Source organism: Macaca mulatta, chromosome 2 (assembly GCF_049350105.2).
Source record: "Macaca mulatta isolate MMU2019108-1 chromosome 2, T2T-MMU8v2.0, whole genome shotgun sequence".
Classification (NCBI taxonomy): Eukaryota; Metazoa; Chordata; class Mammalia; order Primates; family Cercopithecidae; genus Macaca; species Macaca mulatta.
In genome coordinates this window covers 105887665-105914022 of record NC_133407.1, presented here as the reverse complement: position 1 = coordinate 105914022, position 26358 = coordinate 105887665, and the positions used below count along the sequence as shown (strand labels likewise).

General features: G+C 43.9%; 1 protein-coding gene across 4 annotated transcripts in view; it reads left to right on the top strand.

Annotated features, from left to right (window-relative positions):
* The window catches only part of SEC22C (SEC22 homolog C, vesicle trafficking protein), a 55984-nt gene extending 35955 nt beyond the window's left edge, over window positions 1-20029 (top strand). For 2 of the 4 annotated variants that reach the window (XM_015131178.3, XM_001115380.5), the window contains exons 3-7: window positions 3741-3904; window positions 6475-6654; window positions 10325-10443; window positions 12005-12070; window positions 14581-20029. In XM_015131178.3, coding sequence (XP_014986664.1) covers window positions 3741-3904; window positions 6475-6654; window positions 10325-10443; window positions 12005-12070; window positions 14581-14781 — 730 coding nt within the window. In that variant the 3' untranslated portion in view covers window positions 14782-20029. 4 annotated transcript variants of the gene reach the window in all.
* The last annotated feature ends 6329 nt before the right edge of the window (window positions 20030-26358 follow it).

Genomic DNA, 26358 nt, shown 5'->3' with positions numbered 1-26358 from the left:
AACAAGAGAAATATATAACTAACTACAATACAGTAGGGAAAATGCTCCATTGGAAGTAGGAATCAAGTGATTACAATAATCCTGGTTACAATAACTGATATTATTGAGTGTTTTCTATATGCCAGGCACTATTCTGTGTTTTATGTGGCTAATGATATAGGTAATAGTGTTACACCTGTTTTGCAGAGGAGGAAACTGAGGTAAAAAAAACTTAACTAAGGTTACACTGTTAGTAACTGGTCAGCCCAGGATTTGAATGCAGGCAGTTAGGCACCAAAGTCTGCTTCTTATGGGTTATAAAATTTCCTGTTCTAGAACTCAGAGCAAGAAGCAAGTCATTCTGTGGAGGCATCAGGGGCAAGGCAGATTTTAGAATATGAAAATGGCTTGTTAGAGTTTATGTCTATTTTCTTTTGTATCTAGACCTTTACTTAGCAAGTCCCTTTTGCTCTCCTTATATTTTTATTTTTTATTTTATTTTTAGAGACACGGTCTCAGCTGGGTGCAGTGGCTCACGCCTGTACTTCCAACACTTTGGGAGGCTAAGGTGGGAGGATCGCTTGAGTCCAGGAGTTCAAGACCAGCCTGGGCAACAGGATGAGACCCCATCTCTACAAAAAAATTAAAAATAACCCAGGTGTGGTAGGGTGCACCTGTAGTTCCAGCTTACTTGGGAGGCTGAGGTGGGAGGATTGCTCAAGCCCAGGAGGTCAAGGCTGCGGTGAGCCATGTCCACACCTTAGCCGTCCAAGTAGCTGGAACTCTGTCCCCCAAACTGGGGGGACAGAGACCTTGTCTCTAGATAGACAGGTAGATTAGATAGATAGATTGATTGATAGATAGCCTCCCAAGTAGCTGAGTCTACACACCACTACCCCCAGCTAATTTAATTTTATTTTTTAGAGACAGGGTCTTGCCGTGTTGCCCAGGCTTGTTTTGAACTCCTAGGCTCAAGTGATCCTCCTGCCTTGGCCTTCCAAAGCCCTGGGATTATAGGTATGAGCCACCTTGCCTGGCCCCCTTTTGTTCTCCTTGAATAGTGAATTTTTAGTTGACCTGCTAAGCTGAGGTCCTTTTAGGGGAATTCAGTCTCAGAATTATAAAAACAAAAGGAAAAGTCCAGCCCTGACACCAGGCTAGGTGGTAATGTCAGGCTAGAAGGGCCATGTCCTGAAGGGGGTGACAAATAATAGGCACATGCAGCTGTCACCTGGTGATGTGGGCTCTGGATGTTCAGGAGCAAACACTGAGTTGCACCTGCCCACATGTGCAGCCCCTTTCTCTGGGGGCCTGAACATGCTGTCCTTGATGGTCTCTCCTTTACTATGCTGTGATTAGCTGATTTGTACTGTACTTCAAATAGGAAAGCTTTTCTCTGTTGAAAGCTATTTTTCACAGAAAAAAGAAGTCTAAGACTTCAGATTTAAATCCTGGATACTTCAGTAGTATTTTGGAAAAAGGAATAAAAAATGTTCTACTCATTTGTAATTTTGAATTAAATATTTACCATTATTTTTGCAGAGGAAACAGACTTTCTTTTCTTACAGGTGAGCAGTACCATAGCTTTTAATAGTTAAGGAGTGTGTTAGTTCCCTACGACTGCCATAACAAATTACCACAAATTGGCTTCAAACAGCAGAATTCATTCTCTCACAGGTGTCACAGGACTATGTTCCCTCTACAAACTTTAAGGAAGAATCCTTCCCTAACCTCTGCTACTTTCTGGCAGTCATTGGCAATCCTTGGTTTTCCTTGGCTTGTAGATGCCTTACTGCAGTCTCTGTCTCCATGGTCGCATGGTCTTCTTCCCTATGTCTCTGTGTCCAAATTTCCTTTTGTATAAGGATACTAATCATTAGATGAGGGCCCACCCTAATCCAGTATGACTTCATTTTATCTTGGTTACATCTTCAAAGACTCTATTTCTTTGAGTTAAGACATCAGTAAATCTTTTCAGGGGGACACACTCAACCCACAACAGGGTTCCTCTTTCAAATAGAAACACATCCATCCTAGAGTGGCTAGACCCTGTTGAAGGATTTCTTCCATAAGGAGGAGAGTTGTCCTTTTTTTTAGATTGGAAAAGTTTTTATGTAGGGAGTTACAGTTTCAAAAAGATGGTAGGACAACATAACCTTAAAACCCTCCTACTGAAAACACCCAGAAATGAGGGTAAATACATATCAACCATTACTTTAAATATGTAGTTAATCTTGAAAGAAAGAAATCCTAAGATGCTAGAAATGAAAGGGGGGCAGAATATTAAGGTAGTAAGTGTGTGAGCGGACACTGAGGCTCCTGGCATTCAGTCACCGTAAAATTGGGGCTTGGTTTGGGCTTACATAGGATGGAGTGTCAGAACAAGACCCTTGTGGCTGGGTGCCGTGGCTCACACCTGTAATCCCAGCACTTTGGGAGGTTGAGGCAGGCAGATTGCTTGAGCCCGGTGGTTCGAGACCAGCCTGGGAAACATGGAGAGACCCCATCTCTACAAAAACACAAAAAATTAGCCAGGTGTGATGGCGTACAACTGTAGTCCCAGCTACTTGGGAGGCTGAGGCGGGAGGATGGCTTAAGCCTGGGAGGTGGAGTTTGCAGTGAGCTGAGATTGTGCCATTGCACTCTAGCATGGATGACAGAGTGAGACCCTGTGTCAAAAAAACAAAACAAAAACTCTTGCATAAAGGGTTTGCATAAACTTGCATAAAAGTTCTTGTCAGGCCACAACCTAATGAAATGGTGATAGGTGAGGGAAATAGTTTTCCCATTGATACAGGGTAACTCACCTCTACTTGGCTTTGTGTGGGAAGGAAAAATAAATTTCACCTAAGAAATTGAAATGTTGTTGTTGTGCCTTGTAAAAGATTGAAGTTGGAGTGTATACTCCTCAAAGTCTAGGAACTCCTAAGCCAAGGTTGAAACATTGGTATTGGTCCCAGAGTGATGACACTGCTGTGGTAGGCAGCCAGAGCAAATGCAGAACCACACTGGAAGAAGTGTGTCACAACTCGGGCCTCAGGGGATTCTTACAAAAAATGTCCCATAGGGATGAGCTCTCAGCAAAACACAAGAGGAGACATTCCACAGTGATTGGGAGTCAGTAGACACACAGATAGGTGATCTAGAGCCCCCGTACCCTGAACTTGAAATGATAGCATGACAGCTCAAAAGGGAGTAGAAAAAGAAGAAAAACTCTATTTATTTTATGAGACCAGAATAACCTAAATACCATAATCAGATGAAGACAGTATAAGAAAGGAAAATTATAGGCCAGTCTTATTTGCATAGACACAAAAGTCCCAATTAAAATGTTAGCAAACTAAATCCAGCAGTTGATGAATATGTAGGAACTTAGATCCAACAAGGGTTTATTTTAGGATGCCAGGATGATTTAACATTAGGAAATCTGCTGATGTAGATTAAAGAAGAAAAACGTTTTCTTAGTATATTTGGAGAAGTCTCAGGCTAATTCCCCCTAATAGAATATGCATCCCTCATGCATGAATAAATAAGTGATCACAGGCTGTCATTGGCTAAGACTGCTAGACATTTTAAAGGAAGTAGGAGAAAGACAGTGTCAGGAATAGGTCAAACTGAAGAGACAATATACCTGCAACAAATAGCTACAGGACTGTTTAAAGCCAAGCAAGTGCAGAATTGAGGTAAGGTTGTGTCTGGGTGTGGGATGGGAATACATGGGGCTGTTTCCTGGTAATACAGATGTTGCCGTTTTGTTTCAGTTTTTCTTCTTTCGGGGATGTGGCCTGCATGGCTATCTGTTCCTGCCAGTGTCCAGCAACCATGGCCTTCTGCTTCCTGGAGACCCTGTGGTGGGAATTCACGGCTTCCTATGACACTACCTGCATTGGCCTAGCCTCCAGGCCATACGCTTTTCTTGAGTTTGGTTTGTAACCCTCTTTCATATTTATTGTTCTCTTCCATGGTGTTATATGTGTAGAATTTACAGTTTAGGTTTGGCTTTGACCATCAAGGAAAACCACTGGAGATGCAAAAACATGTCACTGAAGAACAGACTTGTACCATGAGATTTTATAGCAATTGAAGTGGCCCGGAAAGTGTCAAGGTTTCATACTCTGGCTTTTCATCTCCACAGAGCCTGGAGGCAGGGTGGAGGAAGAGTGAAACATGTAGGTTGTAACCCACAGCTCTCTGAAGCTGGGGTCAGCAAACGATGGCCCATAGGCCAGCCACCTGTTTTGTAAATGAAGCAGAACACGGCCATGCTCATTCTTTCACATGTTGTCTGTGGCTGCTTTTGCCCTACGACAGCGGAGTTGAGTTGTGACAGAGACCGTGTAGCCACCATCCTAAAATATTTACTAACTGGCACTGTAAGAAACTTTTGTTGACCCCTGCCCCAGAGCATTACTACTGAAAGGGTGTTTATACCATCAGGAGGTAAGCACAGAAAGTGAGAACTGGTGTTTAGAAATTCTTATGGTAATTTGACATTCCTGTGATTATTTTTTATTGCTTTTTTTTAAATCAAAATATCAGTGTGTGATGGTTTGGAAGAAAAAAACAGTTCCTTGACCCAGAAGTTTGCTCTGGAAAATGATACTTCTTTTGTAGGCTCTGCCAGAAAGGCCTTGTCAAGGCTTAGAGACTTTGGAACACAGCATGATAGTCATAGTATGTGCCCTATTTTGGTCAGGTGTGGGTCATTTTGAGCTCTTGGATGAAGAGGAATGGAGGTGGGAGTTGGGGGACATTCTTTTTATTTATTTATTTATTTATTTATTTTTTTTTGAGATGGAGTCTCACTCTGTCACCCAGGCTGGAGTGCAGTGGCCGGATCTCAGCTCACTGCAAGCTCCGTCTCCCGGGTTCACGCCATTCTCCTGCCTCAGCCTCCCGAATAGCTGGGACTACAGGCGCCCGCCACCTCGCCCGGCTAGTTTTTTGTATTTTTTAGTAGAGACGGGGTTTCACCGTGTTAACCAGGATGGTCTCGATCTCCCGACCTCGTGATCCGCCCGTCTCGGCCTCCCAAAGTGCTGGGATTACAGGCTTGAGCCACCGCGCCCGGCCGAGTTGGGGGACATTCTGTGCTCTCCGTGTAAACAGCTGCTGACTCTGTGATGTTCTTAAACAAAGGTGTGGCAACATTTATTATAAATGGTCAGGGGCAGAACCAGCACCTGGAAGTGTTGCCACTTAGGCTTTCTGGCTACTCCTGCTACAGCCCTCACATTCCTTCATGTGTTCACTGGCTAGTCCATCAGGAATGGGGCTAGCACCCTCTTTTGGTGTCACCCTGGTAGGCAGGCTCCAGCCTGGTAGACCAGTGATAGACTGAGGGTTCTGCCCCTGAGTCTCCCTGTGAGGTTTTAGTCAAGCTTGTGCTCTGGGCCGCACTTCTTTCTCTGAAGAGGGCTGCTAGTTCAAAACAGACCATAGTTGCGGCATCCCTGGGCTGTGAGTTGATTTGGAGCTGGGTAGACCTGTGTTCTTCTCTCCCCTCATCTCTGGATGTGCCTTCCTTCTAAAGCCATTTGCTTGATCTGATGGGAGCCCCTTCCCCAGCATCATGTTTGCTCATTGTTGAGTGGGAGTAGAATGAGTCAAAGTACACTGAGAGTAGAATTATACATGATTTTGCTTTGCCAGTGTGTATGAAACTTCACTTCAAGAACTGTTCAGATTCGATAATGGATTAATCCTAACATAAATTTAAGAATTAAAATGAATACTTTTCAAATATGTAATCCTAGTTTGCACAACATTTCATTTGTAATTTTTTTCAAACAAGCCTTTTTTTGAGTTAATCAGATCAGGAGTAACTGTCTCCATTTTTCAAGCTTAGAAATATTCTGTAAATTGCCTAGGGTTGTACTGTACTATCAGAAGTGGTAAGGGGCTAAGACGCATGCCCCTTTCCCCTGACTCATTGCTGAGGTTCTGTGATGCATTATTGCCTTTTTAGTCAATCACATTTTAATTATCCTGCTTTGAAGAGATTGATCAGACAGTGTTCATATTAGCAATCATTTGACCTTTATGTTTAACTTGACACTTTTCAGAATCTGGCTGATTTATTAGCTCTTGGAAATGTGAACTTCAGCTGGGTGCAATGGTTCACGCCTATTATCCCAGCACTTTGGGAGGCTGAGGCAGGAGAATCCCTTGAGCTCAGGAGTTTGAGACCAGCCTGGGCAATACAGTGAGACCTTGTCTCTACAGAAAAACAATTTAAAAATGAAAAAAATTAGCCAGGTGTGGTGGCACACATCTGTGGTCTCTGCTACTTGGGAGGCTTAGGTGGGAGAATCACTTGAGCCCGGGAGGTCAAGGCTGCAGTAAGTTGTGATGGCACCACTGCACTGCACTCCAGAGTGGGTGACAATGAAACCCTGTCTTCAAAAAAAGAAATGTGAACTTCATTTTGTACATATTATCTTATAATATCTGTTCTGATGAAAATGTTTAACTTGTGTTGCTCTCTTTTTGCAGACAACATCATTCAGAAAGTGAAGTGGCATTTTAACTATGTAAGTTCCTCTCAGATGGAGAGCAGCTTGGAAAAAATTCAGGAGGAGCTCAAGTTGCAGCCTCCAGTGGTTCTCACTCTGGAGGACACAGATGTGGCAAATGGGGTGATGAATGGTCACATACCGATGCACTTGGAGCCTGGTAAGGGGCTTGTAGTTCCCTGATGTTGATGAAGTGATACTGTGTATTTCAAATGGACGTTGATTTTTTTTTTCACTAGAAAGCGATTTTTTGGGGAGAAGGAGTGGTGTAAAATACGCTGAGAAAAATATGGACCAATCCTGTTTCTTGGTGGCTGTTATAAAACTTTGACTACAGGCCAGGCGTGGAGGCTCATGTCCATAATCTCAACACTTTGGGAGGCCAAGTCAGGTGGATCACTTGAGTCCAGGAGTTTGAGACCAGTCTGGGCAACATGGCAAAACCCCATCTCTATCAAAAATATAAAAAATTAGCCAGAGGTGGTGGCTCGTGCCTATAGTCCCAGCTACTGCAGAGACTGAGGTGGGAGAATCACCTGAGCCCTGGAGGTCGAGGCTGCAGTGAGCCGTGATCGTGAGCCACTGCACTCTAACCTGGGTGACAGAATGAGACCCTGTCTTAAAAAAGAAAAAAATTGACTATTATGACAGTGGATTAGTTTGAGGGGAGGCTATTGTGATGCAATTCAGGAGTTGAAGAATGACTTGGCAGGTTATTTTCTTTTTTCTTTTCCTTCTTCTTTTTTTTTTTTTTTTTTTAAATAGAGACAAGTTTTCTCCATGTTACAGCCCAGGCTGGTCTTGAACTCCTGGGCTCAAGCCATCATCCTCCTGCTTCGGCCTTTCAGAGTGCTGGGATTATAGGTGTGAGCTACCACGCTCAGCTGGCAGGTTATTTTCTTAATTAGGGTGAAGTCTACAAGTTTATTATTTTTAAATTTTATGTATTTATTTATTTATTTAAGTTCAAGTTGTTCTGACAGAACTACAAGTTTAAATGTTATAAAGAAGATTCATTCTCTTTTTCTGTAAGTTACTTATTGAACTGTATAGATTTACATAATATATATAATATATAATATATATAATATAGATATAATATTATATATATATAGAGAGAGAATCCTTGTCATATTATTTACTGAAGTGTTGTAAATCTGAAACCCCCACTCTTCTTGTTGGAGGGAGGACAATGGGGATGAGAGCGTTGGGTAGGGGATTGGAGCCAAGGCTTCTAATGTTCTCACTGTCTGGCTCTCTCTGAGACCTGGGATCTCCCTCTATCCCTGTGGATTTCAGAGACCTCATCTGAAGAAAGAGGTCTTAATGAACGTGATCACAGTGCCCTGACATTCCATGACTTTGTCATTAACGTCATTAGCCACTCAATGCTTAGCACATAACAAAGCATGATTTTTTATATTCCTGTTTATATTACATACAATTAAACTAATATTTAATTAAATTGGATATTTACATTCTAAGAATTCTATAATGGCATAAGAGCTGAATCCTTTGCTAAAAGAACTGTCTACACTATAATAGTCTTAATTATTTTGTTTTTAACTGTTTTATGCTAAACTCGTTTCTTGAATTTTAAAAGTGATGTATTATGTTCATGGTTTTGACTTAACTTTATGTTTTAGTTTAATGTGTTTCAACCAGTACTTGAACTGGCTCTCATTCTGGTCAATAAGTGGTTCTAGTTTATATTGAGAATAAACTTAATTTTTGTAAAAGGAAGACTGGGTAATTGAGCTCCAAGCTTCTCACTTACCATATATGAATGCAGGCATATCTTTGTAATGTATGTTTTGTTTTTTAAACACTTAGACAAGAGGAGCAAATCCAGAAAGTGTCACCTTGCCCGTCTTTGTAGGACATTTTACTGTGATTTGATTTACCCTATTTTCCTGAGGCTAGAATCTTTACAGGTAGCATATTCTGTTCTAACAGTAACTTTTAATTGCTCAGTGGAAACTCTAACACACTAACAATAGGCATCAATTGGATTGTGGCTAGGTATTTGTGTGTGTGTGAAATATAAGGGTAAGAAAGGAGTAGAGCAAGAGAATGGGAGGGACACCATTTAATTGTGTGAACCAAAATCAATTTCAGTGGTTATCTTTACAGAGAAAATGAGCATTTGTTCTCATTATAGTTCTAGAAACAGCTTGTAACCTGAATAATCAATGTTTCCCTCTTTCCAGTTATTTTAGGATTTTAAAAATTGCATTTGCTGTGAATTGTTCTAGAAACGCACATGACATTGCATATTATTATTGTCAGAGAAAGAGGACAAGTTGAATGTTGAGGCATATAATAGAAATGCTTTAAACATTTGACAACCAATTACAAATAAAGCCTTGGTTCTCTTTGGTAGTATAAGAAACTGTTTTATTTACTTATTTATTTAATTGTTTTTTGAGACAGGGTCTTACTCTGTTGTCCAGGCTAAAGTACCGTGGTGGGATCTTGGTTTACTGCAACCTCCACCTCCAGGGCTCAAACTATCCTCCCACCTTAGCTTCCTGAGTAGCTGGAACTACAGACACACACCACCACACCTAGCTAATTTTTGTATATATATATATTTTTTTATAGAGATGGGGTTTCACCATGTTGCCCAGGCTGGTCTTGAACTCCTGAGTTCAAGTGATCCTCTCACCTTAGCCTCACAAAGTGCTGGGATTACAGGCATGAGCCACCATGCCTGAACTCTTTTTTTTTTTTTTTTTTTTTTTTGAGACAAGGTCGCTCTGTTGCCTAGGCTTGAGTGCAGGGGTGCAATCATGGCTTACTGCAACCTCAACTTCCCAGGCTCAGCTTCCTCCCACCTCAGCCTCCCTGGACGACAGAGTAAGACCCTGTCTCAAAAAACAATTAAATAAATAAGTAAATAAAACAGTTTCTTATACTACCAAAGAGAACCAAGGCTTTATTTGTAATTGGTTGTCAAATGTTTAAAGCATTTCTATTATATGCCTCAACATTCAACTTGTCCTCTTTCTCTGACAATAATAATATGCGATGTCATGTGCGTTTCTAGAGCAATTCACAGCAAATGCAATTTTTAAAATCCTAAAATAACTGGAAAGAGGGAAACATTGATTATTCAGGTTACCAGCCTCCCAGGTAGCTGAGACTACAGGTATGCGTCACCATGCCTGGATAATTTTTTGTATTTTTTTTTTTTGTAGAGACAGGGTCTCACTATGTTGCCCAGGCTGGTTTTGAACTACTGGGCTCAAGTGATCTGCCGCCTGTCTCAGCCTCCCAGAGTGCTGGCATTACAGGTGTGTGCCACCGTGCCTGGCGCAGAAATTGTTTTAGGATTTTTCAACCTAATCCCTGTTGACATTTTTGCATCAGATAATTATTTATTATGGAGGCTGTCCTGTGCATTCACTGTAGGATGTTTAGAAGCATTCCTGGCCTGTATCCACTAGATGCCAGTAGCAGCCTGTCTCTAGTTGTGACAACCAGAAATGACTCCAGACATTGCCAGATATCCACCGGGGGGCAGATTGCCCCTGGTTGAGAACTACTGCTTTAGATAGAACGGAAATTAAGCACTTAAAAAACCTGTACTTGCCTGGAAAAGAGCCTTTTTCTGGAAGAAACTTTACTCAAATAGCCACATCCATTCTGTCCATCATTTCTTGCCTTTTTTCCCTCTAACTTCTGCTGCTTTTACAATTAATATGTTTGTAATTCTGTGTTTAACATAGTGAACCTATCATTAGTGTAGGTCTAGTTAATGTCTTTGTTTATTTTTCTTTCATATAGAAATTACTTTCACTAAACACTTGTTTTTTTTCATTGTGAAGCTCCTAATTTCCGAATGGAACCAGTGACAGCCCTGGGTATCCTCTCCCTCATTCTCAACATCATGTGTGCTGCCCTGAATCTCATTCGTGGAGTTCACCTTGCAGAACATTCTTTACAGGTAACTTTTTTTTTAACAGTTTAAATTGAAGGACATATGATAGAAGAAAGTGATAGGTATACATTTTATCTATAAAATTGAGGTTTTATAATTTTTCAAAACTAATACAAATTTTATTCTAAATTTTATTCTTTGTAGTAAGTTGAATGAATATGAAAGTTGCTCTTTTATGTCTATTGTCCTAAGAGACCAGAGGGGCCTGCCAAGATATTGGTAAGAAATGGAGAATTTGCTACAAGGACATTAAACCACCCTGTGACTCTTGGGACCCCAGGAGTCACTCTAGGGACTGGATTATTTACCCAGGACAAAAGTTTCATTCTCTGATTTTAAGGTTCAGGCTCTTTTTACCCTGAGAAAAGGTTGTCCTGTAATCTGATTTATATAATGCAGATGCCACCTTCCTTGTGTCTTTATCGAAGAATTATATATCACTAGGAAGTTCCTACACGGGTCTGCTCATTTCAAAGGAACTTACTATTTCAGTGCTTTTTAAAAATAGTTTTAAAATTTTGAAGTATTTTAAGAAGTATTTTAAGAAGGTATAGTCCGGGTGTGGTGGCTCACACCCGTAATCCCAGCACTTCTGGGAGGTTGAGGTGGGTGGATCACTTGAGGTCAGGAGTTTGAGACCAGCCTGGTCAATATGGTAAAACCCTATCTCTACTGAAAATACAAAATTACCTGGGCGTGTTGGTGCATGCCTGTAATCCCATCTACTCAGGAGGCTGAGGTGGGAGAGTCGCTTGAAACCAGGAGGCAGAGGTTGCAGTGAGCCAAAATTGCGCCACTGCACTCTAGCCTGGGCGACAAAAGTGAAACTCCATCTCAAAAAAAAAAAGAGAAGTTATAGAACCATTATTAGCATCAACAAATAGATATTACTTTTAAAGATAGAGTCACCATACTCACACCCATGAATATAGTGCGTAAAGTCTGATGCATGACTGATGTTGAACCTCAGGAGACTGATGTAGACTGACCTCTTTGGAGAATGGCAGCAGGCCTATGTTATGAGTGGTAACTGGCTGTTACCACATCCTGTCTTTGATCAATGTGTGTTATGGTTTCTACTCTTATTGTTTATGATTGCTCTTAGCCAGATACTTACCAACTGTCTGCTTGTTTGTATACATTAGAATAAGTACCTGGCCAGCAAGATGGTTAAGACATAGTCCCTGCCTTGGGGGCTCTCATGGCCCAAAACCGTGTGTGATGGCAACCCTAAGGAGGCGGCAGTGCCTGGAGATGGGAGGAATTAGAGAAAGCTAGGGCTTAACAGATGCTTAGGTTTCTGAGAGGTGGAGGGATTGGCGGCTCATTCCAGGTTGAAGACTTAGCACAGTCACATGGGGACAGGAGGCACATGCTGTGACCAGGCTGTTGAAAACAGTCGTATGCTAACCCTGATCTGGTGCATAAACAGGAACTTGTGTCTCACCCAGCCAGGGATTTTGTACTGTCAACCATACCAGACTGAAGGCAGAGTAAAGTGCTTTATGGTGCTGTGTTTCCTTTCTTCTAAATATCCCTTTCCTTGTGTTCCTTGTATTTGTTTTAGGTTGCCCATGAGGAAATTGGAAACGTTCTGGCTTTTCTTGTTCCTTTTGTAGCCTGCATTTTCCAGGTGGGTGAAATGATATTTTGGTGAGTGGATTAAATCCATGACCTTATTTTGTTCTTCTGTTCATCTATCAGCAAGTTTCTAGATGTGATTTTTGTTCCACCAAGGTCATGGTTCAAATCATGGACAATACCAAGCCCTTAGTGGAGGACCTTAGGCCCATTCTGCCCAGTCCTCTCATTTTACAGAGGAAGAACTTTGTGCTCAGAAAGGGAAAGCCCCTTGTTCAAGGCCAAGGGGCTATTGACAGCAACAGAACAGAAACCAACAGTTTGGATTTGACTTCCCAGAAGGGAGGGATGAGATTACGTGGGGATTGGATTAGGCCTGACTAGTGGGTGGCAAGATATTGCCTTATTGCCTTGTGCTTATTATTAGGACAGTCCAAGCACAGGAATGTCCTTCTATAAAACTAGCATCTGTGTACTTGTAGTTTTTAATATATAGAACTAGGCCAGGCATGGTAGCTCACACCTGTAATCCCAGTACTTTTCAAGGCCAAGGTGGGAGGATGGCTTTAGGCCTGGAGTTTAAGACCAGCCATGGCAACACAGCAAGACCCCATATCTGAACTTTTTTGTTTGTTCGTTTGTTTTTGAGACAGAGTCTTGCACTGTCACCCAGGCTGGAGTGCAGTGGCACAATCCTGGCTCACTGTAAGCTCTGCCTCCCAGGTTCATGCCATTCTCCTGCCTCAGCCTCCTGAGTAGCTGGGACTATATAGGTGCCCACCACCACGCCCGGCTAATTTTTTTTGTACTTTTAGTAGAGACAGGGTTTCACTGTGTTAGCCAGGATGGTCTTGATCTCCTGACCATGTGATCTGCCTGCCTCGGCCTCACAAAGTGCTGGGGTTACAGGCGTGAGCCACTGCGCCTGGCCTCCGCAAAAATTTTTAAAAATATATATATACATATATAGGACTAGGTCAAAGAACTGCTGTTTTTTGTTGTTGTTATTGTTTTAATAGTAATACCTTCTGACTCAAACCTGTTCTTTAGCAACTGAAGCAAACATTAGAAAATTAACTAGAGGGTTTTGATTAGTTATTTTCAAATAAGCTGTGTACTAAGGGGTGGCATAAAGAGGCGCTTTTGAGTCCCTCATAGGCAGAGTTAATTCTAGTGAAAGCCTGGCTCTAATTCTCCTTCCTTGTCCTCCATATGGACTAGGATTTTAGCACTCTCTCTGAATACATATTTTTTTCTCCCTTTTTTTTAAAATTAAAATTTCTGTTCTTAGGACACTTTCCTTCTCTTCCACATGCATTCTAGAATGGTTTATTCTTAAGAATTACCCAGGCCAGGTGCGGTGACTCATGCCTGTAATCCTAGCACTTTGGGAGGCCAAGATATGTGGATCACTTGAGGCCAGGAGTTTAAGACCAGCCTGGGGAACATGGTGAAACCCCATCTCTATTATAATAAAAATACAAAAATCAGCCAAGTGTGGTGGTGCATACCTGTAGTCCCAGCTACTTGGGAGGCTGAGGCATGAGAATTGCTTGAACCCTGGAGGTGGAGGTTGCAGTGACTGAGATCATGCGACTGCATTCCAGCCTGGGCAACAGAGAAAAACATTGCCCAGAAATGCAAAAAAGAAAAAGCATTACCTGATGGTGCAAAAAGAAATTTTCAACCCATGAAAATGCACTCAGTTTTTAGAAAACAAGTCTCCAAGACCTTGGACATAGCCAGTGGCAGTTTCCTAGAGCTATGTTTTAGGACTGCAGGGATTGTACAGTTCCACCCCATTCCTTCAACTGTGTTCCTAGTTGGATAGCTCACTCCCTCCCTCTGTAGGTTGAACCTTTGTTGTATTGATCCATGTTCAGTGATGTCCTTTTTTAAAAACAAAACAAAACAAAAAAACAAGAAAGCATTGAACCAAAATGCTGTTTCTACCTTTTGCAGAACAAGAATGGCCCCTTTTATGTGTGATAGTCATACACAAAATGCCAGTCACTCTCCCTGCTGTGAGACCTTTCCCTGACTCAGAGATGCTTTGGAAGACATGATAAGGAGGGTGCCCAAGGGAAGAGTGGTACTCAATGTAGTCATGGCTCAGGAGAAACCAAAATAGTAAAAGCATGGCTTCCTCTCACCAGCTTGCTTGCCTGTCATGGCTCCCTGAAGGAAAACTTCACTGGGAGACCAGTCAGTCATGTTAGGGTCCCCTGGTCTGGCTGTCTGCAGCTTACCTGGGGCTCTTCTTTCTCTACTGCCAACAGTCTGGGCATTTCTGTCTATTTCTTGAACTTCTCTCAGATGTGCCATGCACTAATTCTTCTGTGACATCTATTTCACTTTCCTTTAATCTTCCAAATCCTCACTTTTATCCAATAATTAACAGCAGCCTAACCATCGGTTCCCACTTTACTGTAATGAATTCAGTTTAATCAGCTAATGTGAGGGAAATGACACTCTTCATGGAAGCTGTGGGAGGTGAATTTTGCATATGATCTAGTAGCCATTTTATCTCTGATTGGAATTCCTCTTCTGGTCTCATTTCAGTGTTATTTGTACCTGTTCTACAGTCCAGCCAGGACTATGAAGGTGGTGCTGATGCTGCTCTTTATTTGCCTGGGCAACATGTACCTGCACGGGCTGAGGAACCTCTGGCAAATCCTTTTCCACATAGGAGTGGCTTTTCTGTCTTCATATCAGATACTAACAAGGCAGCTTCAGGAGAAGCAGTCTGACTATGGAGTATGAGGATGACACTGTGATGAATGGATTCTTTGATTTTCTTTTGAGGATCAGTCTATGTTTCTCTTTCTGCTTCTCTACTTTACACTCCAGTTTCCATCCTTTTCAGCCAACTGGCCTGAAAAACCAGGAATTGGGGATGTTAAACAGTTGCAGTGGAAGTCATGAAGTTGCTTGATACCCAGCCTTGGTTCTGTGCAGAGCATTACTGCAGGATCTCCAGTTCAGCACGTTTACTTAGGACAGCTGGATCTGGGGGCTCATCCAGAAAGAGCTTTATTGGGAGAGAGAAAGGAAATATGTTGGTCTTTTAAGTTCAATGATACAGTAAACCACTTGATTCAATAACACTGGTTTTAGTAATTGGCAGTTGTCTCCAAGGAACCACTTTAAAATCCAAATCAGCTTTCAGTCTAAATATAACTTGGTTGGTTTTTTTTTTTTTTTTCCAGTGGGTCAGTACAGGATGAATTAAAAACCTAAAAATATGGTTCTTAAATATAAGCTAGATAAATTTTGTTTACATTTTTTTAATATCTTAGGTTCAAAATACCTTTGGAATATTTAAATATATTTTGGATATAAATTGGACTTCATTTAGGGTGAGGGCAGACTTAAGCTGAGAAAATGGTTAAGAAATCTGAGTTAATTTATATGTAACCTTTTATGGTGGTGGCACTGTGTGGGTACAGAAAATTTTTATTTATTTGCAGGGTATATCTGAATATTTTAAAAATTAATTGAATAACTGGTACTACTAGATGATAAGTTTATCAGCATGAGCAGAAATGAGAATTTCAGGATTACTTACAATCGACCACAACCTGGAGTAGGTAAATGAACATGGATTCAGTGGCACCTTACAGATCCGCTTGGGAGAGGCTGCTGTCATCAGCCTTTTCAGTAGAGCTGAGTGCCTGTTGTTTTAATGATGATGACTACTGTGTACCTGTTTGCAGAGTGCCTCCGAAATTAATTCCTCCTCTGTACCTTTCCCAGTCATCTTAATTAGCTTGAGGGCCTAATTTTTTATGAACAAGAGTTAAGTAGCTGTTAACTTTTTAAAGCTTGATAGAGATATAATTAACACATACTCTGGAAAGTTACTGTCTTTCATTGTCAAAAAATTGCTTGATCACAGTTTTCCAGAATATGGTTCTGGATAAGATCCCTTAGGTCTCCCAAAATTTCAGGCTGGCTTGTTTAGTACCACTCAGGAGGCCATTTTGGGAGTTTGTTCTTTGGATTGTTCTTGGTAGAAGTCTGGAATCTGAATAGTTCAACCACAGTTGCATGGAACGCTTTGAGTGTTCAACTGCATTATGTGGTCTTGATAAATTTTTTAAAATCCTATTTTGATAGCTTTTAAAAGTGGAAAACCATTACAAGAGTTGAGTAGATAGGGAATGTAAGAATGTAGTTTTAGAAAATTATATTTGGTTATCATTGGTATATTGTTACTGAGCTACCTTGTTATCATTTTAAGAAAGATAAGTTTATATACTGGGAACTATGTTGGGAAAATGTTGCCATAGTAACTCTATTTTTTATAATAGAATTTTCTATTTTTGACCAAACATAAAATATCTGGATATGGCCCAGGCATGATGACTCACACCTGTATTCCCAGCACTTTGGAAAGCCAAAGCAGGAGAATCAGTTGAGGCCAGTAGTTTGAGACCAGCCTGGACAACATAGTAAGATTCCTCTCTACAAAAAAAAAAAAAAAAAATTGCCAGATGTGATGGCATATGCCTGTAATCCCAGCAGTTTGGGAGGCTGAGGCAGGAGGATCCCTTGAGTCCAGGAGTTTGAGGCTTCAATGAGCTATAATCACACCACTGCACCCCAGCCTGCATGACAGAGTGAAACCCTGTCTCTAAAAAATCTGAATATGAAAATTATATTGGCAACATACTCAGACATAAACTCCAGAGTTGTCTCTCCACTGATTTCACATCTGCATAATTTTCTGCATACCCAGCAGGTGAATTTTCAGTTTTTCTGGGAGACAATTTTGAAGAGATGGTGAAATAGAATGGGAAGTTAAGGAGGGGAGGTAAATTGTTTTAAATGAGAAGAACAAAAATGTTTTAAAAGTCAATAAGAACACTTTGGGAGGCCGAGGCAGGCGGATCACAAGGTCAAGAGATTGAGACCATCCTGGCCAACATGGTGAAACCCCAGTCTCTACTAAAAATACAAAAATCAGCTGGCCCCAGCTACTCAGGAGGCTGAGGCAGGAGAATCTCTTGAACCCAGGAGGTGGAGGTTGCAGTGAGCCAAGATCGAGCCACTGCACTCCAGCCTGGCGACAAAGCAAGACTCCGTCTCAAAAAAAAAAAGTCGGTGAGAACAGCTTAAAAATGGACTATTTTCTTTTTAAGCCTGTGTGGCATTGGGTTGCTGTGTAGACCTGTACCCGGGGTGCTTTGGGCATCTGAGCCTATGATCCATATTCAGTAGGCAGTAAAGAAACGGTCCTTGAAGATGAGTCCTTCCTGGTAATGCTTCCTGACCACCAAAGCACTACCGAAGATGTTACCCACACCAGGTTGAATGTGTGGATATCAGTTAACATCCACATGGGGTGAGGTTGACTTTTGCAAACAAAAGGGAAAAGATGCAGTAGAAAAACAGTACAAGTAGTGACCACAAAAACATTGTTTGACTGAAATCCACCTAGCTAAAAGAATCCTCAGCTCACTGAAGGAAGAGACTGATAATAGGAAAGAAGTTCTGGTGATTTCATCCAAGGGAAATCCCCAGGCTTAGGTTTGACTTGGTTTAGGGTTGGAGGTTTATAGCCTTTTGTGTGATCCTTGATACCAGCAAACTGGTTCCAAATACCAGGAGTTATCCTCACTCCACCATGGACTCACTGTTGTTGTAGCACTTTTGTTTTCCCAGTAGTTAAATGCTACCTGTGCAGCTGATCTTACTGGGCTAGATCTGGGAATAGATGAAATAATGTTGAAAACAAAAACTTTAGAGGTGCCTTCTGGTATCAGATGCTGCAAGGCCTTGAGCATCAGAGTGTATTAAGTCCCATCTACTGTATCAGGGCCAGAGTGTGGCTCAGTGCTCTTAGGAAGGGTTTCTTAACCAAGGGGCCAGAGCCCAAAAGGTTTCCCCTTCCCTAATATCCTAATGAAGGAAACATGTAAATCTGTTTTCCCCTGTTAGGCTAGCCTTATTGTGATGAGGACTGTACCTGGCTTTCCTTTTCCTGGGTGGAGACAGCTGGGGCATATTCAGGTGGCATTCCCTCTCAGTACCAGAGGTCCCACTGCCTGCAGCTGGAGGCATGTGACCATAAGCTCCTGGTTTTGCTTTTTGGGCTTGCATCCCTCTTTTCTGTGAACTCGAGAATGCTGGAATTAAAACATGTAAGCATTTTGATTAAATGAGCTTGAGCTCCTCTGTTCTTTTCTGGGTGCTCTTGTTCTCCAACTCTCCTGCCTCTTTCTACCTCTGCCCTATACACTCCAGCTCTGGAGACAGAGGCTGAAACGAGTCTCTGGAGGGATGAGAAAACCACCTTTAATTGTAACGAATGGGGTGGGTAGACGAGCTTCAGAGTGGGAGCAGATTGCACTGAGGTTCAACTCTCCCACCCATGCCTGGGAGTCAAGTCTTGGAGAGGAGTAACACTCTTGGTGGTCAGCACAGCTCAGAGTCAAAAGACAACAGCCAGCAGGCCAGCAGCAAGGCTGGCTGTGTGAGGCACAGGAAGCAGGGCATAGATAGGGAGCAGAGCTAGGGGTTCTCTCTTTGCTGGAAGATAGCAGCTGCCCCTTGGCATATGGGGGTTGCACACTGCACCTTGCAGCCAGGGCTGCCATTTGCTGTTCTGTGAAGGAGTTGGCCACTCATCGTAACATGCAGGACAATGGCCTTCTGAGAACCTACTGCTTGCTTGCACAGTGCAGCACAAGTGAGGACAGACATGGGTGGGAGCATTTGTGGTGATTAGATGTGCCTGGCAAGCCCCTGTTCAGACATTGCTCACATTCCAAATGGTTTTGTGTAGAATGTTGCACAAGTCTGGGGACGCTCTACCTGTGCACTGTGAGTGTTAATGATGGTGGAGAAAGTGAGTGTAGTTGTGCCCTTGAGAGATAAGGTGAGGGAAAGAGTGCACCAGTTAGCTAACCATCAGCTTGCTAGGCTCTTCACTGAGTCCTATGTCACAGTGCACAAATCATTGCCCATCAGGCCTCAGTTTCCTCATCTGGTAAATGGTGATAACATCAGTCTGCTCCCCCAGGGTGCTGTTATGAGGGTCAAAAGTGGTAGTGGAGGGGAATACTGGGTGAATCCATCATGTGTGGGAGGAGAAAGGCTTTACATTCACCTGGTACATGAAGGTTTTTCTGCTTCAGGCAGCACAGCACAGCCATTTCTTCTGGCCTTTACAAAAAGGCATTTTGTTATACTACAGTGTAAACAACCTCAATTTTTCACTCCAAAAGGTAGCAGCCCCTTTTCTTCCCACCCTGGACCTGCCTTTCACCCCCTGGGCACAGAGCGCATGGTACCATTGCTGTTTGGTTTATTCCAGGATCCAGGGAGCTGGTTCTGCTGGTTGGACCAAACCTCATGAGCCAGCCACCCCTGACCCAAATGAGGAGAGCTCTGATTCTCCCATCTGGGAGCAGTGATGTCAAACTTCTGTTGCTGGGGAAATCTCATCAGCAGGGAACCTGTGGAAAAGGGCTTGTCAGTAAAATCTGGGAATGGCTGGATATGGAAACATCTGCCCATGTGTGCTGATGGCAGAGCTGTTGCCCACAAGCGCCTTTTGTTTAGGGTAAAATTAACAAACCCGTTCTGTTCCTCCGACCCATGCTTGGTACATATAACCTTCTTTAACCCTTACATTTATATGATTCTGGGGTTGCTTCAGAAGTATTGTTTCATGAATCATTCATATGATTTGATCCCCCAGGATTCTATTTTGTTTAATGGGCTTTTCTATTAAGAGCATAAAATACTAGGCTGATTTAGTCAGGGCAAAACCATTTACATATTCATTTTAAATACTTGCTGTTCATGTTACACAAGCTTCTTATGGTTTTCTTGTAACAATAAATATTTTGAGTAAATAATGGGTACATTTTAACAAACTCATAGTAGTACAACCTAAACTTGTATGAAAGTATGTAAAAATGTTGTATAGCCATTTATATCCTATGTGTACATAAATGAGGTGGCTTCAGAAATGGCAGAATAAATCTAAAGTGTTTATTAACATGTGTCTTTGCACTTGTGTGAAAAATTCTGAGTTATGGATCCTTTCCTAGACAGTGTGATGTGGGCCTGACGTAATGGGAGGGGGTTGCTGAGAGAAGTGAAAGTCAGGTCCTCTTGTCCGGTGAGGCCTAGACAGGGGCAAGGGCTCAAATAGTCTTTAGCACTAATTCCCAACCAAAATAGCAGTCACAACAATGCCCTGGGGGCTGGGAGGCCTCCCCACTTCGCAGGCTCTGCCCTTGTCCTGCTGTGTGCAGCAGGCACTTTCCCTGCTCTGTGTTTTGGGCTCTTGTCTACTGTGAAGGTGAAGTTTCATCTCCCAGGACCAGCCTGACCACCAAATGGCCACCAGGGGGCACAGCTGCTGGCCACCTCCTCACGTTTCCAGACAAGGGAAGGTGGCCTTTTGCAAAGGCCGTTCCTATAGCAGCTAATAAAATTCCCAGAAAGGAAGCAAATGCACTATCCTCTCCTGACCATCCTCTAGACACATTGGGGAATTCACTCTCCAAAAGTCTCTGCACCATCTGTCCTGAGTCAGAATCTTTTGGAGGAAGGCAGTGACTGCCAAAATAAACATCTGAGTTATTGGGTGCTGGGATTTGGAAGTTGGTAGTTTTCAGACACCATCTGCTTCAACCACGTTTTTGCTCAGGTTGCGAAGCTGAGGCTTGTTCTAGGGAGCCAGTGACAGTAAAGTTCGGAGCTCTGTTTCCACTGAGCAGGAAACAAGTGTCTGTCCCCCACTTGGCAGTACCCACAAAGAATAGAAGGAGATTCTGGCCCATGAAAGTGTTCCTTCTATGCCAGGAGGGCTGGATGAGAAGTTCTGGCTGGTGAGTTGCCTTCTTTTTTCTTGGGGCCTACCCCTTGAAGGGTGCCAGGTAGCAGAAGTGCTACCTGACAGCTGCCAAGCATCTTTGGGCAGTGCTGGTAGAGGAGAGTCTCTAAGGAGCCCACTTGGCTCTGCTGAGTCAGCACAAAGATGTTGCTGGGATCAAATGTGGTCAGCAAATTCTGTGGAATACATTGAAGAACTTGAAGATTATCTTTGTGGCTTGTGGCGGAAAAGGACTTCTTAAGTCAAATGTGGACAGCAAAATCTATGGAATACGTTGAAGAACTTGAAGATTATCTTTGTGGCTTGTGGTGGAAAAGGACTGCCTTAAGGCAAAAATGATTGATGAATTTGACTATACACAAATAAGGATTTCATGGGCAAAGTTAAAAGAATGGGAGGAGATATTTATGATGCCAGAAACCACTAAGGGATTAATAACACAGAAGAAATTCCTGTAAATCAGCAAGAAAGAGCAATCCCAATAGAAAATGTGCAGACAATTAACAGAAGATAAAACCTAAAAAGCTAATAAACATATGAAGAGATTTTAAATCATTAACACACATTGAAACAATAATAAGACATCACCTCACACCTATGAGTTTGGCAAATCTTGCAGAGCTGGATGGCATCAAGTGCAGGAGGGAGTATGGAGACGTAGGACTTCGTGTGAGGTGGCAGTGAGTAGAGAGGCACAGCTGATCTGCAGAGCCATGCCACTGTTAACAGCTGAATTCTGTTCCCCTGAAATTCACATGTTGAAGTCCCAACCCATGAGAAAATAAATGTTTGCTTAAACCACCCGGACTGTGGTACTTTGTTAGGGCAGCCTTAACAAACTAATACAGCCTACTTACCCAAGTTAAGAGTGCACACCTTGTGAAGTGGAAATTTGACTTCTGGTTATTTGTCCCAGGAAAATTCTTATACAGATCCTTAAGGAGACACATTCATTGAAGACTTACTGGTGTTGGTGGAAAGCAATCTATGTATCCATCATGGAAAGAAAGTGTGCAGGCATACCACGGAGCATCACGATGCAGGCAGATGTACCAGATTTAGATGCAACGTCACATGGATGAATCCTGAAAACTTAGAGCTGAGTGAAAAATGACTGTTATATAAGAAATATATGCATACAAGATGATAAAATATTTTGTGAGGATACATGCAAAAAGATACATGTTAAATACACTCGAATGGCTTCTTACAAGAGACCAGGAGCTTGGGAGTTAGGTATAGGGATAATAAGGAATTGTTTTAAAAAGAGGGTTGCTTGAGTCAGCAGTCAGTTCTGAGAGCTCTGGGAGAATGGGGTGGGCCTGCATGCCCCCTGGGAGATCTTGTCCTGGCCGTGCCCAGCCCTGCAGTTGACATGACGAGGTTGAGAAGGCTGACCTTTAGGGACTCTAAAGCCCCATATGCTGCCAGAGTGTTTGAGCCTCCAGGGCTGCAGTGGTGGGGAGTGGGGGCAGGGAAACTGAAGCCTGGGGTTATATTGGTCCGGAGGGCTCTGGAAGCCATGAGGAGCTTGGAGCAGAGAGGAGAGACTCCAGAGGGGAAAGTGGGCAGGGGGAGCTGGCTCTGACCGCCAAGCCACTAGGGACTCTCCTCCCCATATTTGAGCCGTCTGACCAGCAGTTTCCTGGCCAAGACTTTCCCATATGAGGCACTCAGCTGAAGGGCTCTCATGAGGACAAGGAACACAGCTGCAGGGGGACAGAGGTGCCCTCAAGGCAATTTCTTCCTCCTACCCCAGAAATAGCGTGTTCTGGCCACAGAGCCCAGAGCGTGGGCCTGGGGAAGTGAAGCCAGAGGCGGGTGGGGGTGGGAGGAATAAAGGTGACCAGGACCACCACTGCCCTGGGGTTATTCCGGGCGCATTTCCTGAGGCCCCAGGGATCAGAGCAAGGGCCGGGGCAAGGAACACAGGGCCAGCATTGGAATGAACTTTCTCACAGAGCTGTCCAGCAGGAGCTGGAGAGGCAACGAGCTCTCCACTGTGAGGTGTGCGGCAGAAATGAGATGTGTCTGATGGAACCTTGGAACATGCTGTCCCCATCTCACAGACATCATCTCATCCAGAATGCTGGCGTCCGAGGGGACATTTGCCTATCTCCCGGAGTGCCTCCTGTTGTGTCCATCCCACAGGGCGAGTCAGACGCCAGTTGCAGGAAACAGCCTGTGCCAGCTCCCGTTTGAAGAGTAAATATTAGTCTTTTCAAGAGCTGCTTGTTCTGTGTCACTTGGCACCGAGGACATTGAACTGGGGGCGGGGTGGGGGGGATCTCCACATCCAGATGGAGTCTGTGGGCCTGGGTCACTGCTGCAATGAGGGACGTAAGAAACAAGCCTCACCATGTCCAACCAGGCATCCTCTACTTACTGCTTGGCCAGCCCTTGAGCCCCTGCCTAGGGGAGTTCAGACCCTGCTGAGGCCCCAGGCCGCCTGGCTCTCCTCAGCTACTGTCCAGGCTGCTTCTGCAGAGGCAGGGAACTGGATGTTTTGACCTGGACTGCAAGATCTCCGAGCCCCAGCTCTGATGCATATGGTTTAAATTCCTCTGATCATCAGGGAGGGGAATGGCCTGCTCTTGCTCCACTGTAAGCCTCTCTGGCCACCTCAACTAACAGAGCACCCCCTCACTCTAACCCTCATCCAGCCTTCTTTTTCTGTAACTTTTCTCATTTACTATCTGTCTCCACCATTAGACGGTCAGTTCCATGAGGGCAAGGGCTCTGCCATGTTCACCACTGCATCCTTGGTGTCTAGAACTGTGCGCACAGTAATTATTTGCTGAATGAAAATATGATGGTAATATTTTGAAAACATTAAACAGATACCATTCTCATTACCTGGCCCCTGAGATTATATCCCTCTGAAGCCCTCCACCATTATGACCTGGGGAAAGGTGGATGAGGGGTATATCATCTCTGCAAGGAGGAAGTGAGGATGGAAGGAAGGGAGGAAAGCCCCCCTGGTCTCATTACCTAGGAAATATTGAGGGGACACATTGTTACCTGAAAACAGAGGGTGTGTGTGTCCCACTCTGTGTTAGGAAGTCAGTCCTCCAAGCAACCTGTACTCCTTAAGTGGCCCTCCTAGATAAAATGGTGGAGCTACAGATTTAACGCCAAGTAGATCTGAGTGAACACCACCAAGCTACCCTCAGCTCCCAGAGGCCTGGAAGGGACCCAGAAGTTACTGCACGCTCCCTGGGGCATGAGGAAGCTGGAGGAGTTGGAACTGGTGGGTCTGTCATGGTGCTACCATGGTGAATGGTGAAGTGAGTCTGCCACAGAGGCCATGGAGCGGGGAAGCTCACATCCAAGGCTGGATGATGGCATGGCTGAGCCTGGAGGGGTGTGAGGGGCCAGAGTGAGCCTCAGTGGGGCTAAGTCAGCTGGAGTAGACCCTGGGGCTGCAGCCAAGAGAGCAGCTATGAGTACCCCAGCCAAAGACCTTAGCAGCAGGGCCAGTGAGTGTCCACGCAGACCTTAGTGCACAAGGACCTTTGCATGGGGCTCCTCTTCTCTGCCCCAGGAGGCCACCTGTGTTGGGTCCTCTGCTTCATTCCCTATTGGCCACCTTGGCCAGCTTCCTGGCGGAGGCGGGGGATCTGACAGCTCCTCACCCCATCTCTACCACATAGCTGGCCCTTTCTGCCCCGGATCTCCTCTGATTATGTGATGGGATGCCTGCAGGAACCTGCTTCTTGTTCATGCCTGTCAAGCCTGGAAGAGTGAGGGATTGACATGGGCAAACCTTGAGCAACAGATACTGGGAGCCAGGGGTTAATGCTTTCCTTCTCTGTCCCTCAGGAGGACAATTTTGGGCATGTTCTGCCAGCCTTGCAGAGGGTCCCAGTGAATTGAGTCCTGTTGCCCCAGTAGTGGCCAGCGCTCACCTTTTTCATGAGACAGGGTCTTGGTCTGTCACCAGACTGGGGTGTGGTGGCATAATCATGGTTCCCCACAGCCTCAACTTCCTGGGCTCGTGTTCCTCTCACTTCAGCCTCCCAAGTAGCTAGGACTACAGGTGTGCACCACCACACCTGGCTAATTTTTTATTTTTTAATGTTTTTGCAGAGATGGGGTCTCACCGTGTTGCCCAGGCTGGTAACTCGTCTTTATATTGGCTTTCCTCATTTCCCCGTTTCACTCTTCTGTTTCCTGGTCACAGGCCCTTGTCTCAGGCTCTGCTTTCTGGGGACTTGGGCTACAATGCCACCTGAGCTGCTGTGCTAGAAATTATCTATGGCACTCAGCCTCTTCTCTAGCCCCTTCCATGTTCCCCTGCTTTGTTGGGGTTGGAAGGCTCAAGGCTCCCTTTCCAGAATTTCCTCACTGCTAGGAATTTGATGCAACTTAGGCTCTGCCAGAGGGAAGCACCACCAGGACAGTTGGGAAGCAGTGAGAAGTAAAGGCCATGTTTCCTGCAGTGTGGTGGTTGATGGGTGGGATATGGCAGACCTGAGTTTTCTATAGCAACAGGGCACTATGTTCCTTCTGCTTTCTTGTCACTAGCTTTAATGGATGTGCAACTGAGATATTGGCAGTAATGTTCGGCAAGGCGGCAGCTGCAATGGTGTGACCATGGATAGATGTGCACCCAAACTTCCAGCCCTCCAAGCCTTCCTATATTTAATTCCCTATACTCAATCTCTTTCTGTACAAAACACGCGGAATGTTTTCTGTCTCTTACACTGAAGCATGACTGATTTGGATCTTTCACCTCCCCCATATACTGCACCACCAGGCTCAGGTGGAGGAATATGAAAGATCACACATTTATCCCAAGAAACATCCAAAAAGAAACTGAGAATCAGACTCTGTTGGTTACCTACTCAGTAGCCATCCCCATTTATTTCTCAGCAGATCAGCTTCCCTTATAGAACCCTCACCAATCTTTGCAGCTGTGGTTTGGGTGTGTGACATCCTGGCCTGAAGAGAGTGTGTGAAAGGTGGGTCCTGGGGTAGATGACCGTCCCTGATAAAAGGAGACACATAGAGGAAATTCTCCTCTCTGCCGGTGGATGGGGTTCTTTGGGAACATGATGCTTGGGCAGCGACAGCCATCGTGCAGTCATGAGGGGATAAGTCTGAGGATGAAAGTCCACATACTGAGATGGAAGAGTGGACAGACAGAAAATACCTAGATCTGCGGTGACATTGCTGAGCCACTGAATTTGCTCTGGAGCTGCCTCCTTCTAGTAGACATCGCCCTGACAGGATCCTTTCCCTCTGGGCCACATAAAGACCAGTCTGGAGCTCTCCAGAGTTTCTTCCATGCTGACATCCTGGGACACGGGGATGCTGGGAACCCGGGAGCTGGGCCGGCATTAGAGTGAGGCAAGCAAGGTACTTGCTTCAGGTGCAAAATTGAAAGGGGTGGCAAAAAAACCTCAGTGATCAAGATAATATTTTAATCTAGTATTTTTAAAATATCAAAATTAATGCAAAACATAATAATGAGCAAAATATCA